The sequence below is a fragment of the Gymnodraco acuticeps genome, unplaced genomic scaffold (genome assembly GCF_902827175.1).
Source record: "Gymnodraco acuticeps unplaced genomic scaffold, fGymAcu1.1, whole genome shotgun sequence".
Taxonomy (NCBI): domain Eukaryota; kingdom Metazoa; phylum Chordata; class Actinopteri; order Perciformes; family Bathydraconidae; genus Gymnodraco; species Gymnodraco acuticeps.
In genome coordinates this window covers 3,289,881-3,307,773 of record NW_022990440.1, presented here as the reverse complement: position 1 = coordinate 3,307,773, position 17,893 = coordinate 3,289,881, and the positions used below count along the sequence as shown (strand labels likewise).

At 38.9% G+C, this 17,893-nt stretch overlaps 3 protein-coding genes across 8 annotated transcripts in view; 2 read left to right on the top strand and 1 right to left on the bottom strand.

The window, feature by feature from the left end:
- Positions 1 to 1,302: 1,302 nt before the first annotated feature.
- Positions 1,303 to 8,609, top strand: wsb2 (WD repeat and SOCS box containing 2). The gene is made up of 9 exons (XM_034225347.1): positions 1,303 to 1,522; positions 1,748 to 1,916; positions 4,119 to 4,327; positions 4,421 to 4,552; positions 5,367 to 5,467; positions 6,339 to 6,535; positions 6,844 to 6,933; positions 7,020 to 7,136; positions 8,309 to 8,609. The coding sequence occupies exons 1-9, from the start codon at positions 1,483 to 1,485 to the stop codon at positions 8,520 to 8,522; spliced, it is 1,269 nt and encodes a 422-aa protein (XP_034081238.1). The 5' UTR covers positions 1,303 to 1,482; the 3' UTR covers positions 8,523 to 8,609.
- Positions 8,610 to 8,861: 252 nt separating this feature from the next.
- On the bottom strand, positions 8,862 to 13,567 carry rfc5 (replication factor C (activator 1) 5). Its single transcript, XM_034225348.1, has 11 exons — positions 13,384 to 13,567; positions 12,625 to 12,689; positions 12,071 to 12,207; positions 11,857 to 11,936; positions 11,666 to 11,739; positions 11,039 to 11,198; positions 10,600 to 10,681; positions 10,342 to 10,471; positions 9,947 to 10,024; positions 9,637 to 9,691; positions 8,862 to 9,492 (listed from the first exon to the last, which is right to left on the bottom strand). The coding sequence occupies exons 1-11, from the start codon at positions 13,428 to 13,430 to the stop codon at positions 9,393 to 9,395; spliced, it is 1,008 nt and encodes a 335-aa protein (XP_034081239.1). The 5' UTR covers positions 13,431 to 13,567; the 3' UTR covers positions 8,862 to 9,392.
- A 1,811-nt stretch (positions 13,568 to 15,378) lies between these two features.
- Positions 15,379 to 17,893, top strand: part of ksr2 (kinase suppressor of ras 2) — a 142,640-nt gene continuing 140,125 nt past the window's right edge. For all 6 annotated transcript variants that reach the window (XM_034225254.1, XM_034225255.1, XM_034225257.1 and 3 more), the window contains exon 1: positions 15,379 to 16,070. In XM_034225254.1, the coding sequence (XP_034081145.1) occupies positions 15,897 to 16,070 (174 nt within the window). In that variant the 5' untranslated portion in view covers positions 15,379 to 15,896. The remainder of the gene's footprint in view (positions 16,071 to 17,893) is intronic.

The window sequence follows — 17,893 nt, the reverse complement described above, 5'->3', positions numbered from 1 at the left end:
ACTGAATGTTTAAAAATGTAGTGGGGTCACTTCACCAGGTGTCTTATGTTTGAAAGGATGCAGTGAAGGGAGGGTAACAACTACTACAGGTCGGATGTCCCACCTTTAGAAATGACTTAAATTCAGCTGACATGAGATCTTGTGTATTAATCTTACTTTGTAAATCATCCTTTAAATACCCATTTGAGTATTTCTTTAAGTAGAGGACAATTCCCTTTCATATCAAATGGAAATATCTTATAAATAAATATATAGACATGTGCCTTATTAATGCCTTAAGACATTGCACAACCATAACAAATTGAAATGCTAATTAAAAGTATAAAAAGCATTTTACAATAAATACAAAACATAACATACATACAAGATAGGCTTTAGGGTTCAGTCAAGGGCAGAGGGGATAATTCTCTTTTTAATCTGGATGTAAAGGTAGGGGCCTGAGAAGAGAGCATTACAGTGATCTAACCTGCCGGAAATGAAAGGACATACAAGGGATATGTTTTAAAAAATGTAGAATGTTGGAAGCTTTCACATGGCTGGGTCAATGATTCAACAACCAATACTTTTGTGTAGTGATTTGATATATAACATTTAGTTTGCTCTGTATGCTCTGGGAATTATATAACACATATTTCTCTGTAGTTCCTTGTAGGCTCTTGACAAGAGCGGACTATTATATTTTAATAGCAGTAGTGTAAAGTAACTAAGTGGAATTACTGCAAGAAGTAGGCTACAGTTCTTAAGTACACTTTTGAGATACTTGTACTTTACTTAAGTATTTCATTTGTTTGCTACTTTGTACTTCTACTCCACTACAATTCAGAGGTAAATTTGGTACTTTTACTCCACTACATTTATGTAATACCTTTTAGTTATTGCAGTTTTGGATTAAGGATGTGAAATGTAAAAAACACTTAACAATGACTTTAGATCAACCTGGAGTACATTCACAATCTACTCTGCAAAGTAATTAAAACTAGCTGCACCTTTACTAGCTTTGATAACACTGCAATGCATTAATAATTATAATCAAAACATTTTTATCAGGACCTGTAACAGAGTATTCCTACACTCTGGTACTTCTACTTTTACTTAAGTACACGATCTGAGTAGGCTACTTCTCCCACTTCTGTTTCACAGAGGAAACCAGAGGAGTTGTTGTTAGTTATCTAGCCTGTATATAGCTCATGCATTGCAATTGTATTAGGGGGAGTGCCATGGCTTTAAGGTTACGTAATAAAAGAATAGCGTAACTGCGTTTGGCCAATAGCACAAAGTGACTCAGGCAACCGGAAATCAGCTGATCGTTTAGTTTCCCACTCGCACATTTTTCACATAACAAACAGTGTATCGCAGGAACAGACAAGTCGCAGCTCTGTCTCGGGACACAACACACCATCCTGCCCGCGTGAATGGACGGCTGGAGGCGAACACAGAGCAAGATTCCAGGAAGTTAAAAGCGAATAATGTGATAAAGAAACGATGTGCTCCACGGGAACCAATGCGGAGCTACAACAAACATGTAAGTCGTCACATAGTTATTAGGGATATTATTTGCGAGCTCCGTCATGTTGTCATCGCAACGCTCAGTTACCAGGCAGCGGTTAAACCTCCTGGGGGAAATGCAGCACCGAGCGGGGGTAGAGGGTTTGTTATTATGCGGGGGGAAGGTGCTGTCAGGGCCAGGGGCGGTGAAGGATGAATGTGTCAGCCGCTGAATTTATGTCGCCCTTCCGTTCTCTTCCAGCGTCCGACCCGGCTCTGGTGCTGGAGCTGAAGACCAGGCGTCCTCCGTCTCTGGAGGGCCGAGCGGGCTGTGAGACCTGGAGCGTGGACTTCTCCCCGGACGGAGCCTGGTTCGCCTGGTCGATGGGACACGGCATCGTCTGGGTGGTCGCCTGGCCTCTCGACTCGGAGTAGGTTTACCTGCATTTAATCCATACGACGCGTTCAGGTGTCCCTTGTACAAACGGGCTTATGCATTGGGAGAGGGCAGGGGTCTGCAACCTTTTTGACCAAAAGAGCCATTTTGCTCCTTTTTCCAAAACAAATTGTTGTCTGGAGCCGCAAAACATATTTCATAGTTTTTTATTGTTATATCAGACAAAAACTAGTTTTTTTTTTGCATTTATTAGGCTATTTATTACATGATATAAAACTGTTAACCTCTAATAAGAAACAAATAACTCTTATAAGGAGAATTACAAATAATACACAGGCCTACTTTAAAATAAATTAAACAGGACTTGGGGAGTCCTCTGCACATTTGAAGGAAAACAAAATATTATTAAAATGGGCCCACTTTGAAATAAATAAAACATATAGCTGCACCCTAAAAAGAGTTAAAGGTAGGGTAGGTAAGAATGGAGAAACCAGCTCGAGTGAGCTAGAATTTGAAAGTACACAACCGGAAAAAATCTGCCTCTTCCTTCAGACTTCCTCACAGAGCCCCTCCTCCAACACACACGAACGCGCACATGACCAATGAGGGCACGAGATAAGTTTGTGCCCCGATGGAAGGCTGACAGGCAGGTTGGCCATCCAGTTATTTTAGCCGGGCCGGCTCAGATGATTGGTCGTGCTTTTTAAAGCGCTACGGCTTCCAGAGATTAATTTTTGTATTTATTGTCAAAGCATTTAATATATTCATTGCTATCGGGACGTTAAGAGCATTCCAGGGAATATAACAAAAAGTGTTTTCTGAAATAAATTACATACCCCATTGAATTATGACTGAAGATCGTCAGCTGTCTTCCTCTCCCGTATTGTTCCTCGATACGTAAAGGCTGCACCACCGTTGACAACTTCTCTCTACATATCAAACATACCGGTAAACCAGCATCGTTTGCTGTGAAAGCATATAACTCTGTCCACACAGAATTAAATCCTGTGTTCCTCCGGTACTTTTCTTTGATTTATCCATAGTTCGCTCATCGAGCCGGGGGTCAGGTTATTCGCCTCCAAGAAAAGGCGCTCGCGCGGGACCGTAGCAGGATGTGACGCATATTTTAGTTTACCTAATTAAAACCGTTTTGTTTTTTTATTTATGTGTCACAGTATCACCTCAAAATACAAGATACGAAACATTTTCAACCATGCAAGAAAATATAAATAGTCCTACAAATACTTTTATTTTATTTCCTTCTTATTTTTGTCTAAACTCAAGGGAGCCAGAGCAGAGGGCTTAAAGGGCCGCGGGTTGCCAACCCCTGGGATAGGGCATAAATACTGATGTCTGCTTGACTTGACAAACAAATTATAAACTAAAATAAATAATACAAATATGACGTTACATTAACGCATATCTTTGGGGCTATATCTCTCTACATTGCATATTACTTAAACATTTACAAATAACAATTTAACAATTCAAATGTAGTTTACATAGCATCTAATAGACACATAAAAGCGCACTTGTGCACGTAAAAAAAGGTCTTTCATTTTAATTGAGGTATAGTGTAAATATTTTTAAATTTTGATATAGATATTTTTTCGTGTATTATTATTATTATTATTATTGAACTTGCTCTTATTTATGTATCTCTTATTGTGTTTGTTTTCCAAGTCTTTGTGTTGAAAACTGGCATTAGGAAAGTTAAGGGTAGGGTAAAATGTCATTATAAATGAATAAAACATGATGAAACTGAATGAAGAAACTACCTGAATTAAATGTAAAAAGCACCTAAAGAAACTTCAAAATCTAAAGTAGATGGACAGTTTAAATATGTATTGGATTATTTTACAAGTGAATGGATGTATGTAGCCATTTAGTTTTATTTATTCATACATTTTCTTTTGAAGTGCCTTATTTATTTATGTATTTATTCATATTGAACATGTTGGGACTCCATATGCTCTGTGCTACCAATATGATACCTATATTAAGGTACTGATTACTTTTTTTCAAAACATACCAAATTCCTTCATGCATCAATGATAAAAAAAAAAGAAAAGAAAATGGAAGATCATAGTATATTCAATCAAAGAAAAACTGAACTGCTAATTCTTATTATGAATTATTATTTCCAACAGCACTTAAAGGCAGCATATCCAATCTCCAGCTCTAGCATCCAATTTGCCTTTTTTTTATAGTATATCTGGATTCTTCTCACCCACAGAGACAATCAGAATGCAGAGATCGATCGTGGAGACAAGAGCTTCAGTTGTGGCCATCCAGTGTGGGGCCTGGCCTTCGGACCCAGGCCTCCAAAATCATCAGCTGTGGCGCGCCAAGCTAAAACAGGGAAAACATCAAAAGGGAGCAAAAGCCTGCTTCTGGCCACGGGTTTAGAGAACGGGGTGATCAAAATCTGGAATGTGTTAACAGGTGAGATCTCTATTCCTGCTGGTGACGCTCTCACCTGCACTCTTTTTTTATATTTTTCAAATCTGTTGCTGATTTTGAATGTTTTTGTTTCAGGTGATGCTGTGTTTGATCTCCATGGCCACGAAGGTGTTGTGAGGGACCTGGTCTTCCCTCAGAATGGGACGCTCACACTCATATCGTCCTCTCGGGACAAGACTTTGAGGATTTGGGACCTGGCTCAGAAAGGTGCACTTTTACTGGCTTTAAGTTGAATAACTAATGTAAAGTCTGACAAACACTCCAAAAACCAAATCCATGAGACAATCTGTCGTTTTTAGGCAGTAAGGCTAGAGAATCATCTTTTTATTTTAGCATTGTTTTCCAAGTCCCCTTATGATCAGACTGTCTTATAAATCATTGTTTTTGGTACAAATACATGAAACTTGACATTTAGCATAAGCAAATCAATTTTATTATTTGACAAATTAAGACAAGATCCACCTTGCCATTTGATTAAGTTGAAAACATGGCCATTTATTTGTTTGAAAACATCATACCTTTTAGGCTCAAGGCTTTCCTTCAGCTGTCTTTCTAATGTCGGAGCATCCTTGAACGCAACTATATTAAGCTGTCCCTGGTTAAACATTAAGACAATACATGATCTCTGTGAAGTGTTGCCAAACAGGTTTCAAGGTTGTGCAAATGTATTGGATATTGACTTAAACCAGTGGCTGCCTGGAAGGTTGAAAATAAGGCTATAAAGTTTCATGGTTTAAATGATATATAAAAAGTGGTAGTAAGCATTCAATGTTATTGTTGTTGTTCTTTAAATCATTAGTTTTCTGCTTGTTTCTCTTCATGTATCACTTCGTGTTTTTTTACTGAACTGAACCTCCTGTTCAATTCCAGGAGGTTAAAGCAAACATATGTTCATTTCTACACATACGAGTCATGTTCTCCACAACTTCAGGAGCTGATAGTTTGAAAAGCTTTTTTTCCTTTTTCTTCATTTAATCCCATTGATGATTTTGTTGTAAGTCTGTCTGTATTGTGTCCGTAGGTAAAACGGTGCAGGTGCTTTCTGGCCATAAAGACTGGATCAGTAGCTGCTGCGTGTCCTCAGACTGCAGCATGATCGCGTCTGTCGGCAGATTTGACAGAGTGAGTTAATGATTGTAAATTGTGTTTTCATATTCCAGGCAAGGACAGACACAGCGACACAGAAACAAAAACATGTGCATGTCATTAGGACTATTTTTGCTATACATTTTCATTTCAGATTCAGAAGTCTTCCTCATCCATTTTACACGTTACCATCATTACGCATAGGGGCAAACTGTCGTTGTCTAAAATGGGACACTTTTCCCTGTTGCACAACACTCATAGGAATTGAACTTTTTTCAAACTTATCCTGTATCAAGTTCACTTTTTAAGGACATTGCAGTGGTTGTTAACTAAACTCGTTCGCATAAAGGTTTCTTTGTTGATCTTTGACATATTGGAATATACAGGAAGAATTTGAGGATTTACAAGTTTTTGGTCACAAGTCTGTTTTTGTTATCATTATTGCAGCATTTCCTTTTGATTTTCACAACCACACAGTTTAGCTGCGTGTTCCAGCCTGTCCTGGTGCTGTTGGCATGGACTGACTCAGAGTGAGGATCAAATTCCTAGATTGTTTTGGCAACCTCTCAAATATTTGCAAAAGGCCAAAAATAAATTCAAACAAAAATTAAACCTATTTACAATCAGCTTGTGGTGCTCAAAGCGCCAAAATAAATGTATTGGAAAAATTCCACAGCGATGTCTCTTTCCAGAAATCATGATCTCAAGATAATCCAAAGACGTTGTTGTGAGCAGTTTCATGTAGGAACTATTTTCTCTCTACCAAACTACACCTGCCAACTGTATCACTCCGCAGAAAGAAGCAGACGTGGTTGTAGTTCCTAAATGACCTATTGTCCAAACACTAAATATTTCAAATGAAATACAAACCTTGACTCTTTAACCCTTTGTGATTGAAATGTATCAGATGGTGTGTCTGTGGAGTCTGCGGTCATACACCTTCATCAGAAAGCTGACAGGAGGAAACTACAAGACCTTGTTCCTGCTGTCCTCCTGTGACTTCTCTCCTGATGGAGCGGTGCTCGCCACCGCAGCCTTCAGCGGCTCGAGCTGGTGGATCGACCTCTGGGACCCGTACACCGCAGAGAAACTGGCCACTCTGGTGTAAGTTTACACTCAGCCTTCAGTCTTAAAATGAACTGAACATTTGGATCTGTAAATTAATTGCAGTCGATTCCCAAAACTCATATGGTGGAAAATTCATTCTGGACTGCACTGTTTTGACAGACATGAAGACAGTAAATATCATAATGCAGGTAAACGGTTTTTTAAATACAGAAGTAGGAACCAAACACATCCTTGTGCACTTCCTGAAAATATTTTCTCATGTCCTACAAACTGTTTTTGTATTTTGAAGTATATAGTACAGGGCATAATGATTCATGAAATCTCCTTATTTCTTTTATCGACAGAGACTATTTTAATGATATCGGGCAAAACCAAATCTCCTCAATACAGTTCTCTCCCAATGGTTTGCACTTGGCGATGGTGACTGACGACAGGTGTGTAGTTGGTCAGCTTCATCTTATAAGTCTTTTATGATTTGTTATTTAAAGAATGATTTCAGACGGATGTGTTGTGTGTGCAGAGCACTTCGGATCTGGGAGCCCGGGCAGAGGGGCATGGTGATGCAGACGAAGTCCGACCGAGCCTCTAACGGACTCTGCTGCAAGTACCATCCACAGGGGGGAGTGATCGCAACAGGGTAAACACCCTTCATCACAATTTTAATATGATTTGATTATGAATCTCTCACTACTAATAAAAGTGGATTTAGATATGGTGTACTTTGGTGGCTGAATTGATCAGAGACTTAAATTCACAGAGGTGGGATTGGATGTCACAATGGTCACAATGGTCACAATGAAAATGATAAATATCAAGTCATCAATAAAACTTCTTTAACACACTTCCCTGTTAGCAATTCAAATGCTAAACATGCAAACTCTCCCTTTTTAATCCAAACAATAATTAGTATATTGAATTAACTTATCAAGGACAAATGTCAAACATTTGCAGGTTCCAATTTAACAAATGTAGGGATTTGTAATTGAGTTTGTCATGTTAAGTGAATCTTTTGAATAATTCCTTAGATATAAGCAAGATACACATTACTCTGACGACACATTTTTCCTCCTACAGGAGTGGCTTAGGCTTTCAAAAAACCTCCAATGCCTTTACATCTCCACCACTTAGCTAAAGGCAGCCTCTTGTTTGGCATCATGACAGTAAATAGTGTCTTTGAGTGACAGTCACAACAGTCCTTTTCTAATACATGTAAAAACTTCTAAAATGTATGAGTAGGGTAGCTACTGATGTGTTCTGTCATAAAGCAAACACATGTAAACATTTTAAGATATGTTTACCTCTTTACACGTGAGCAACACAAGTCCCTTTTGTAGCTTTCATGTTGTTGTTTATGATATGCAGACCGTTTTTAAAATACCCAGCCTACTGACCAAACTACCCACTTTTTTTTTTGAACACTGATAAACTGAGAACTTGACCTCAAATGAATCTCTACCTTCCATAGGCCTTTTCACTCATCATCTACAATTAAACAGTACATGTCAGAATGTGGACTGACTGATATCTTGAGAATTCACAGCCCAATGATAATAGATAATACTGTTTTTACTCCTCTTACCACAAGACTTACTCCAGTGTTTCTTATCTCTGATCAACAACTCACTCAGAGTCCAACATCCATAGTATCACAATTTCTCCGATCACCTTTAATAACTAAATTAATAACAGAAGTTCATTCACACCCACAACCAAGATGGCACTTCAACACATTACTCCTGAAAGACCCAGATTTTAGTATTAATTTTCAGCAGCAACCTAACTCACACCAACAATCTCCTCTTGTGACAGAACCAGAGACGGCCATGTGAGGTTCTGGAGGGGGCCCAGGACGGTGCCCAGCCTTTGCCACCTGTGCCGATCCATCCTGCGCCAGTCTGTCTCCACACACCAGATGGAGCCGCTCCCCCTCCCCAAGAGGATCCTCCAATACCTCACCTACAGAAACATCCCAGAGCGCCTCAAGACCTGCTGCTCGTCCGACGAAGAGGACTGGGAAGGTTAAATAGGAAAATTAACACAATGCAACAACTGACATTTACAGCGAGAGATTGTCATGCATAATGATTTAACAGAAATAGTTTTGTTTACGGATTTATCACATCTGTAATGTACTTAAGATTCACCATTCCTACATCAAGGAATTCATTTATTGCACTACTACTGTAAGAGGATGCATATACACTTAATGTTCACATGCTATATAACTTGAATATCACCATTTTATACTATTAATTTATTGTGTAAATATCATATGTATATCTAATTTATGTTTATAATACAGCAGCACTACTATTGTTCTTACACATATTAATTGTTAATATAAGATAACAAGAAACTTGACTTATAGGAAATAGTTTTATTAAACAGATTCAAACACATGTACATTTTGTACAGTTGTTATTACAGTTTGGTTGTATGTGTAACTTTATGACATTTCTTTAATATCTTTAAACACATTGCATATGTTTGATGTGTTACTGAGTTGCTCTTACACAAGAGACTAAATTAAGTTTTCGAAGTCCGTATTATAAGCGCCCAAAGGATTTTTGGTTTCTGAAGTTATGAAGACTGCCTTCCATTTCTTTGCTCAGCTTGTATGCAGATGTGAGTGACTAAGATGGCTGCGAGCGTTTTGTTTCTTCGCTGTACATCAGCTTTACGGAGCGTTGGTGGGCAATCATGCAGTGGACACTTCAGGGCATCTGTTTTCTTTCTAAATAAGCAAAAATGTGATTCCACCGATTTGACCATCATGAAAAATGTACCGATCCGTGATGGCAGTCAGAAAACAAACTGGTAAAAACGTTTGTCTCCACCAGTGGTTTGCTTTTAAGAGACAACATGTTGTCACGGGGTAAAGCGGAAACTGTATCTAAGAGGCCTCGCTGACCACGATGTCTCTCACGCCTTGGAAAGCTGCCACCATGGAGCTCAGCTGGATCTTCTCGTTGGTCCCTGAGGCGAGCCTGTGTCTGACGAGACGACACATGGTAAGAACAAAAGCAACTTGTCCAGTAAACATCAGAAATGTTCATGATATTAAGAAACACATGCATTTGATTACTTGTATGTAAAGTCATGTTAATATAAGACAGAGCACAGGTGATCCCACTTACTCAATGTCAGCCAACTTGATGAGCAGACCAATCCGAATAGCTGGAGGAAAATCCACTAGAAGGGGGGGGGAAAGAAAAAATTATTCACATGCTTGTATAGAACCACACAACAGAAAAACAGAGCATATACTGACACTAACCATGCAAGCTCAGTGGGAAAAAGCACCTACGGTAACTGTTCTTACCTGGAATGATCTAGTATAACTTTAGTTAAACTAATATAGTTCCTAGTTTTAAACAAAACGTTTATTTTCCCGTCAGAAAAATTGCTAATAAATATATATTTAGACATGTTACCATGTGGTCTTACCTCTGTGTATGAGCAGATGAATCTCAGTGAGAATATCATGCAGGGCCAAACCCTTCAAAGTCTTCAGCTGAAGGATTTCTGAATGAGGCGTTAAAGAACTGCAAAAAACAAACTGAACTCATTTTTTAAAAGTTAAGCCCATCCTCTGCAAACATTATATTAAACTATGTAATACATGTATAGCATGAGTAATATGCGAGTGTTCTGAAGGCTAATTTTGCACATTTGAATATGTACGTTCTACTAACCTGACACTAGATATTGTCACTTGCAAGATGTTGGAGATGTTGAGCTTTTTCTAAAATTGTACAGAATAACAGTAAACATAAACATCCTTTGCCCATCAGGATAATCACTCAGGAAGCTCTACTGTATATAATCAAAGTGAAGGATACGCTTGTACGCTGAGGTGAAGTCTTTGTTGAGCGACCAGTCGAGGATGTTGGCTATATCTGAGCGGAGGGGGTGACCTGTGCAGGTGTACACCGTGTCCTCTGTCACCTTCCCGTACGCCATGCTGGTGCTCTGAAATCACACAGGTGGAATAAGTTAGTGTTGTTTACACCTATATAATAACAGGTGTAATATGAATAGAAAAAACTTCAACGCAACAGCGACAACACCTCAATTGTGAAGATCATATTTGGTTGTACCTGCAGTATGTTGAGCGATCTTCTCATATCGCCTGATGATAAGGTCACAATGGCCTTCATTCCACCTGGATTAATGTCGATACTGCCAAAAAACATTAACAGTTTCAATTAAAAGTCAGATCATTGTAAAGTGTCACTAATCTTTCAATTCAAATGTATGTAACTGATTATTTTGTGCGGTAGGATAATTTCCTTTCGATCCTGTGCTGTAAAATAGCATTCTTCCTTTGAAACTCTAACAAGTAGAATACCAAGAAATAAAATGATATATTTATCAAATGTATATATTTCCATAACGAAGGATATCATTTAGACGGTGTCCGACAGTACCAAATATCGTATTAAAAGGTAAAAACGATTTGTTGAAAATAACAGCGTCATCAAAATCTCTTCCTCCTCAGACAGTTATAACAGAAGATGACACGTGAACGATTCCCACCTCTCCTGCTGGACCACGTACTCCAGCCGAGGGATCATCTGGTCTGGGGACAGCGGGCCGAAGCGAAACCTGGTGCATCGAGACTGCAGAGCCGGGATGATCTTGGACAGGTAGTTGCAGATCAGACAGAATCGAGTGTTTTCTGTGTACTTCTCAATCACTGAGAGAGGGACGGAGAGAGCAGGGATTAGAAACAAGATAGAAAAAATAAAAATGTATGTAATGTAAGAGATACATTGTTGCATCGAAAACCTACTCATTTAAAGACTATCACATCTGACAGGTGTCCTCTCATAGAACACATGTTTAAAACCTAGAGACTTATTGATAGAAACAGGATTTTTTTGAAGTACTCGCAGATCACATGCAAGTCACTGCATCAAGAAACTACACACGTTTGTAAGCGTTTGTCAAATTATTAACACAAGCTAATGATTAGTTGACGTCAGATGATTCCACAAAGTTTTCAATACTTAAAAACAAAAGCCTTCAATAGGAATTGCCTTCAAAATTGATTTCTGGGTGTCCAAGCAGATTTTCTGTAATTCACAAGTAGCCACATGGTCTGGCTGCCCACTGTGAGCCGTACAGCTCAGTGGGCAACGCCCGGCTGAACAGATGGCTTACCTCGCCGCAATGCATTCTGGGCATCCTGGGTCATGGCATCGGCCTCATCCAGTATCACCAACTTGAAGCCCTTCCTGGAGGACAATAAGGCAGCAATTGAAATGATTCCGGGTGCAGATAAAAGGAAAGAGCTTTAAGAATGCAACAGGAGGTATGTGAAAAGAGTAGAAGAATAGATTTGTGTATCTTACTTGAAGATGGTCCTGGTGCTCGCAAAACTAAGGACAGGACCGCGTACAACATCTATACCTCTGTCATCTGATGCGTTTAGCTGTAACACAAAATGAGTTAAATATCAAATAGAAGAACCTCAGAGTTATCTGAACTGCAGAAGATATCAGGTGAAAGGAGAAGTAAAAAGCATCCCAATAAACCAAAAGCTTGTTATAAAGAGTTGTAGTTTACCTCCAACACCATGGAGGTGAACTCTTTGTCCTTGTACAGCTGCTTGGCACAGGCCAGGATGGTGGAAGTTTTTCCTGTTCCAGGAGGGCCATAGAACAGGAGATGGGGAAGCTTTTCCTCACTGATAAACTTCTGGACTGAAAGGATACAAAACATTGGAAAGAACAGGAACTAAATCAACAATCTGAATATGACATGGTTAAAATGAATGGTACCATTCAAGTCAATGTATAAAGCTGTGGCTCATGTACAACTGATGATTGAACTATTGATGGCTTTTACAGTAGTATATAGTAGACAACAAAAATATGAGTTAGCAAACTGACAGACAGCAGGTAAATGCGTCTACACACATTTATAAGTTAACTTTAAAATGATGTGGTATCTTTGTTATTCATATTTCAGTACACCTGATATGTATATGTTCCAAGTTGTTATAATAAAAAAGTAAAAATAACTGGAGAAGTTGTGTTAATAAGCAGTGTTACTGACGAACCCTGTTGTGCAGCGGCTTTAGGAAGAAGGATTATATATGTATTATTCTACATACTTACTGGTGCTTAGAATATCTTTGTGTGAGATCAGATCATCGAGCTTCTGTGGTCTGTATTTTTCAACCCTTGAATATAAAGTGAAAAGACATCGTCCAAAACATCAATGTTGTAAATAATAAACCAATACTTCCAATTTCTAAATGACTTATGCCTGCAAAACGTAGGAGTGGTTGGCAGAAACACATTACAAGTTCATTTAACATAAATATCTCAAAATGACATTAGCCACTTGTTAAGCCCCCATCACATCGTTGTCTGTACTGATCCAAACTACAGAACGAACTTCATTAAGAGTTTCTCTATTTTAAAGCATCTGTCTCAAAGATTTGGATACATATGCAATAAGCTTTTACTTTATCGAGACTTCAAATAGCTAAGCATCAAGTTTCAATTCGGCATCTTTATGTTGCACCATGCACCAATATATTAAATACAATATCAACTTTGTAATTGTTAATTAGGGGCTGCAACGTGTCCGGTGAGACAGTTGTATCAGCTGGCAAAAGGCAATGCTAAATGCATCAACTGGCTACTATATATGCCGAATGTAAAACAAGCTCACATAGATTACGATTAAATATTCGTTTTATAAGTATTATTCATATCTAACGTTGTTTGTATATGAATGAAGAACTAACGTTGGTGCATCTACATGCAGTAGCAAGCTGCCTTCTTGATTCCATACTAATGTTAAGTAGTTTAGCTAGCTAGCACTAACTATTCCAACCTATTTGTGATGAACAACGACTCTGAACTCACCATGGTAAGTTTCTGCTCTGTAACGGCAGTTTACTTGAGGAAGACATGTGTCCTGTTATTGTATACTTAGCTCCGAGTTAGCTAAATACATTTAGTTTCGGGCACCCTCGGTTTGATGTTGATGGCCGTGTTTGGCGCGCTCCACAACAAAAACGTGCGTCAAACGTCACGACGTACAACCAATCCCATCAGTGTGCGAGCACATGTGGGCGGGGTTTTGGGGACACGACTTCCCTCTGTAAAAAAGAAGCGTGTAAAATGAGAAGTGTCACAATTACAGTTAAAAAAGCGCTATACAATGCATGCAGACAGATATGTGGGTGATACGGCTATTACATTTATGTAGGCAGGTGACGAAGAAAAAACAAATGTTCTCGTGTTACTCTCATCAAAAATGCCCAGTGTCCTAATATAACATTCAGCAGGTCCTGTATTACATTATCTAAATATGTTGCACAGTTTAGAGCCATTTGATGAAAAGATTAAACATGTGTTGTACACATATTTTCTCAACTAGCTTGGTATTTTTCAGTTATGTGGAACATTTGGCAATCGAATATTCCTATTTCTATACAGGAATGTTGCTGCATTTCCTCTGAAGAGCATGAATAGCTTGCATAGGTTATTAGCCTATTTTATCCAATTACTTATAGCAGTAGTTTACAACCTTTTGGCTTGTGTCTTGCTAACATGAGGCAGTGTTTTTATGCTTTATAACCATAGACTGTATATATAAAGGTTTATAACATATTAGTGATCTGAAATGTGATCAACCAAAGTTTACCTCCTCCGATTGTTTCTTTTTAATATTTGCTGTGCCTGAACTGCTAAATGTATCCAGTGTTTCAAAAGAAAAAGAGCAACATTTACATTAAAGTCCAAGACAATTAACGGCATTATGTGCCATGCAAAAATATATTCTTTATTTCTTAGGACTTAATTTATTTTGTGGTCTTTTAGAGTTATCATGGGACACTGTAAGATGCCCTTAACCCCCGGGTTGTGAGCACATATCTTATAATGAGATGGAAGATTTCAATAAATCATGATAATTATATAATGAATTCAGACTTTACCTGTATTTGTATTGTTTCTCTTTTGTCTTTTAGAGAAACTAACTATCCTACAGAAGATGCATCACAGCTAGTTTTCTGTTTTTGTCCATAGGTCAATTATTGTCACCTCTTGGTGACCTCTTAACTATTAAATATACAGTTCCCAAAGTGCAAGCCTTTTTTAGGAGACACAGAGTGGAATACGCCGTTTTTAACTGTAAAATGATGACATACAACATAATAGAAAGAAAGACGATTTAACTTTGTTTATCTGTTTTATTTGAGTTTTTCTCTTTTGTTTTGATTTATTTGATTATTGTAAAGGCCTATTTTCTTTGCTGAATATATGTGGGAATAATTGTATTTGACTTAGATAACCTACCAGCCGAATGACATCAAGCCATCATCAAGAGCAGTCTTCTTCACAAATATATCGGTTAGAAATGTGAGGGGGGGGGGGGTGTAAGTGGCTTAAGGGCACACAACAATAGCAGTTATACAGAATGACAACTCATTTCTAGTAAACAAGTATAACACTTAAAGTCAAGTTTATCCAAATATGAGGAGACTTCCAAAATGTTATAATGTTGTCAAATATTAAACAATTCAAATCAATTCATTAAAAAAACTCTAACTTAAAGTACAATCACTGTAGCCACGAGAAAATAAACTGTTTCCCATACAAATACATATAAAAAGAGTGTATAGCCTGCATATAGTGTATGTGTGGGTGTCCTGTATGGTAGAGTACACATCTAAATCTGTATACGATGTATTATTATAATACAAAGACCCGATCTTTCCTCTACACATGTGAAAAGTGTTCCTTATTCAGGCCTGTCTGTTAAAGCAGTGAGCCCACCGCACTTGGCGCTGATCTCGCGAGAGTGGCCCCTCACGGCGGTGCCTGGGTGATGCGATGCTGTTGCTGTGGGTTTGATTGACGGGAAACATGTCGGTGTGGTGGGAGCGAACCGGGATGCAGCTGCTGCCAAGGGAGACAGGGAGTACCTGCATCCAATCCACACATCAGCACCTTTAAAACCATCAGGCTTTCCCCTCAGATACGTCTGCTTATGATGCGCTCAACTGCTTCTATTTAAAAAAACAAAAAACATCCATTTAAAACGAAGGGGCACCCAATGGATGCTGTGGCAAACCGTGTAGTCCCGCTCGGTATCTTCATATTGTGTTTGATTTAGCCTACAATCAGAGACACCTTGATGAAGCAGCAGGAACTACGAGGACTGTTGTTGCAATGGAGTCGACTCTCTCACGGCTCAAACCGCGTCTGTAAACCTACAACATCTCGTTTCATGGCGTTTTGCAGCAGGTTGCTCTGTTCCGTGGGCTTCTCCACGTTTCTTTTCTGAATTATTTTGTTGTTTTTGTTGTTTTTTTAATTTTAATTTTTTAAGCGCAAAGGGGGGGAACAAACCGACCACTGCTCGCAAAACTATGAACGAGGAGATGACAAAAAGCGAGGAGCAGCATCTTAGTTTGCAGAAAGCCTTGCAGCAGTGCGAGTTGGTGCAAAATATGATCGACATAAGTATTTCTAGTTTGGAGGGTTTACGGACCAAATGTGCCACATCCAACGACTTGACACAAAAAGAGATACGAACGCTGGAGGTAAGCACCATTTGAGCGGAATGACTGAAATACTGCTGTGCATCTTCATCAAAATCAATACGGAGGGCTGTCACCGTATTTTATTTATTTCTAGGCCACTATGCATATTTTCCAGTGCCTTATCCACCACAAACTGCTTTTCCACTATCGGGGTTGCCATTGCATTCATATGCAAATATTTCCACTGCTATCTGTTTTGTGCAGTGCAATAAATCAAGAGGCTACGGGGCTGCAGTGGGCTGTTATAGACTTGCGCATTCTGCAGGTGGCGGGGAGAGAAGGTAGCTCTTCTCCATCAGAATAATATCTGAGGCAGCCGAGGCCTATAGGCTGCCCGTGTTTACAATCCATTACCAATATGCCAGCCTGCGTATCTGTCCTCTTAGCGCATCCAGGCCCTGCTGCTGTTATGCAAGGCGAGCAGATTACTCAAAATTGTTACAAAATATCGTTATCCGTTTAATTGGCCAGTGGGGTATTCCGCAAATTGCGTTACGTAAGCGCCATCATATATCAGTATTGTGTTTGAGATGTCAGATTGTCCGTTTTTAGACCACTTAAACCAGCCCCCCCCCCCCCCCCCCCCCTCACCACTAAGAGGCTGTTACGGGACATATACAATGCCATAAAGTGCGATAAGGTCACTGAAAACTCACTATTAAGCAGTGCAGACACAGCACACTATGGAGGGCCTGTAAGAATCTTATTATGATGCCTCGGGAGATTAAAACAAATACCATTAAGTGCGATAAGGTCGCCATAAACTCAGCACTGAGCAGGGCTATCTGTGTGTACCATCAGACCACTTTAAGTCCCAGAGGGAATATAATGTGATATTACATAACAATAAAGTCACTTGTGAGTGCCACACACTAACCCCAACCCCACAGGAACATGAGGCTATAATATGTTATACAATGGATAAACACATGTTTTTAATACTGTGTCTGAGCTATTAAGTGAAGTTTGCAAGTGTTGCACAGGCATTGGGATGGATAAGAGTAGAGAAAACTAATGACATGTTCTGCCATCATGAGCAGGCTACAGTGTGGAGATAAATGTTCACTATGTTCCCAGAATTCCTTGCAAAGCATAGATTGTTGTAAGCATGACATAAGTATTGTTTTCATGTTACAACATTTGGACAGGGTTGTAACTTTGAAGGCAATTATAAATCCTTAATTATCAGCATATGCCATATTTATAACAACGTTTCCACATGGCAAAGGAACTATACTAGGTTTGAAGGGTTGAGACACAGAATAGTAGTAAGGCCATTTTGGGAAAGCAGGGAAAGGTGTTTTTTATTTTTTCTCAACCTTCCTTGTTATATTGTGAAAAGTTACATAAACATAAAAAGGCAATGGTCTTATTCATGTGAACATTGATGGTGTAGGCCTACAGTAGACGTTTGACTAACTTATTATCTAAAAAGTAATGACAACATGACGACAACACATTAGCTGTGCCATTTGGGATGTTAAAGGGACCTTGCAGAGTAATGCAGTAATGTTTGTATCACTTGTACTACCAGACTGACATGCATAATGGTTAATGTGAAACATTTCTGATGATTGCAGGGGACGGTAATGTCGAAGTCGAAGCCAATTGCAAGCTTGTATGGATAATACAGACTCCAAAACATTCATAAGTTATTAATTTGTTCATACCTGATCTATTGAACTGAATTAGGGAATGCATTGGGGGGTAGTCTTTGTTATACAACACACCAGTGGAACATCTGGCCTCTCTTACTGTAGTTCTTCAAAGTGACCCTGCTCTGCAGCGACATCTTGAACATATGAATTTCTCTTTTATCATGT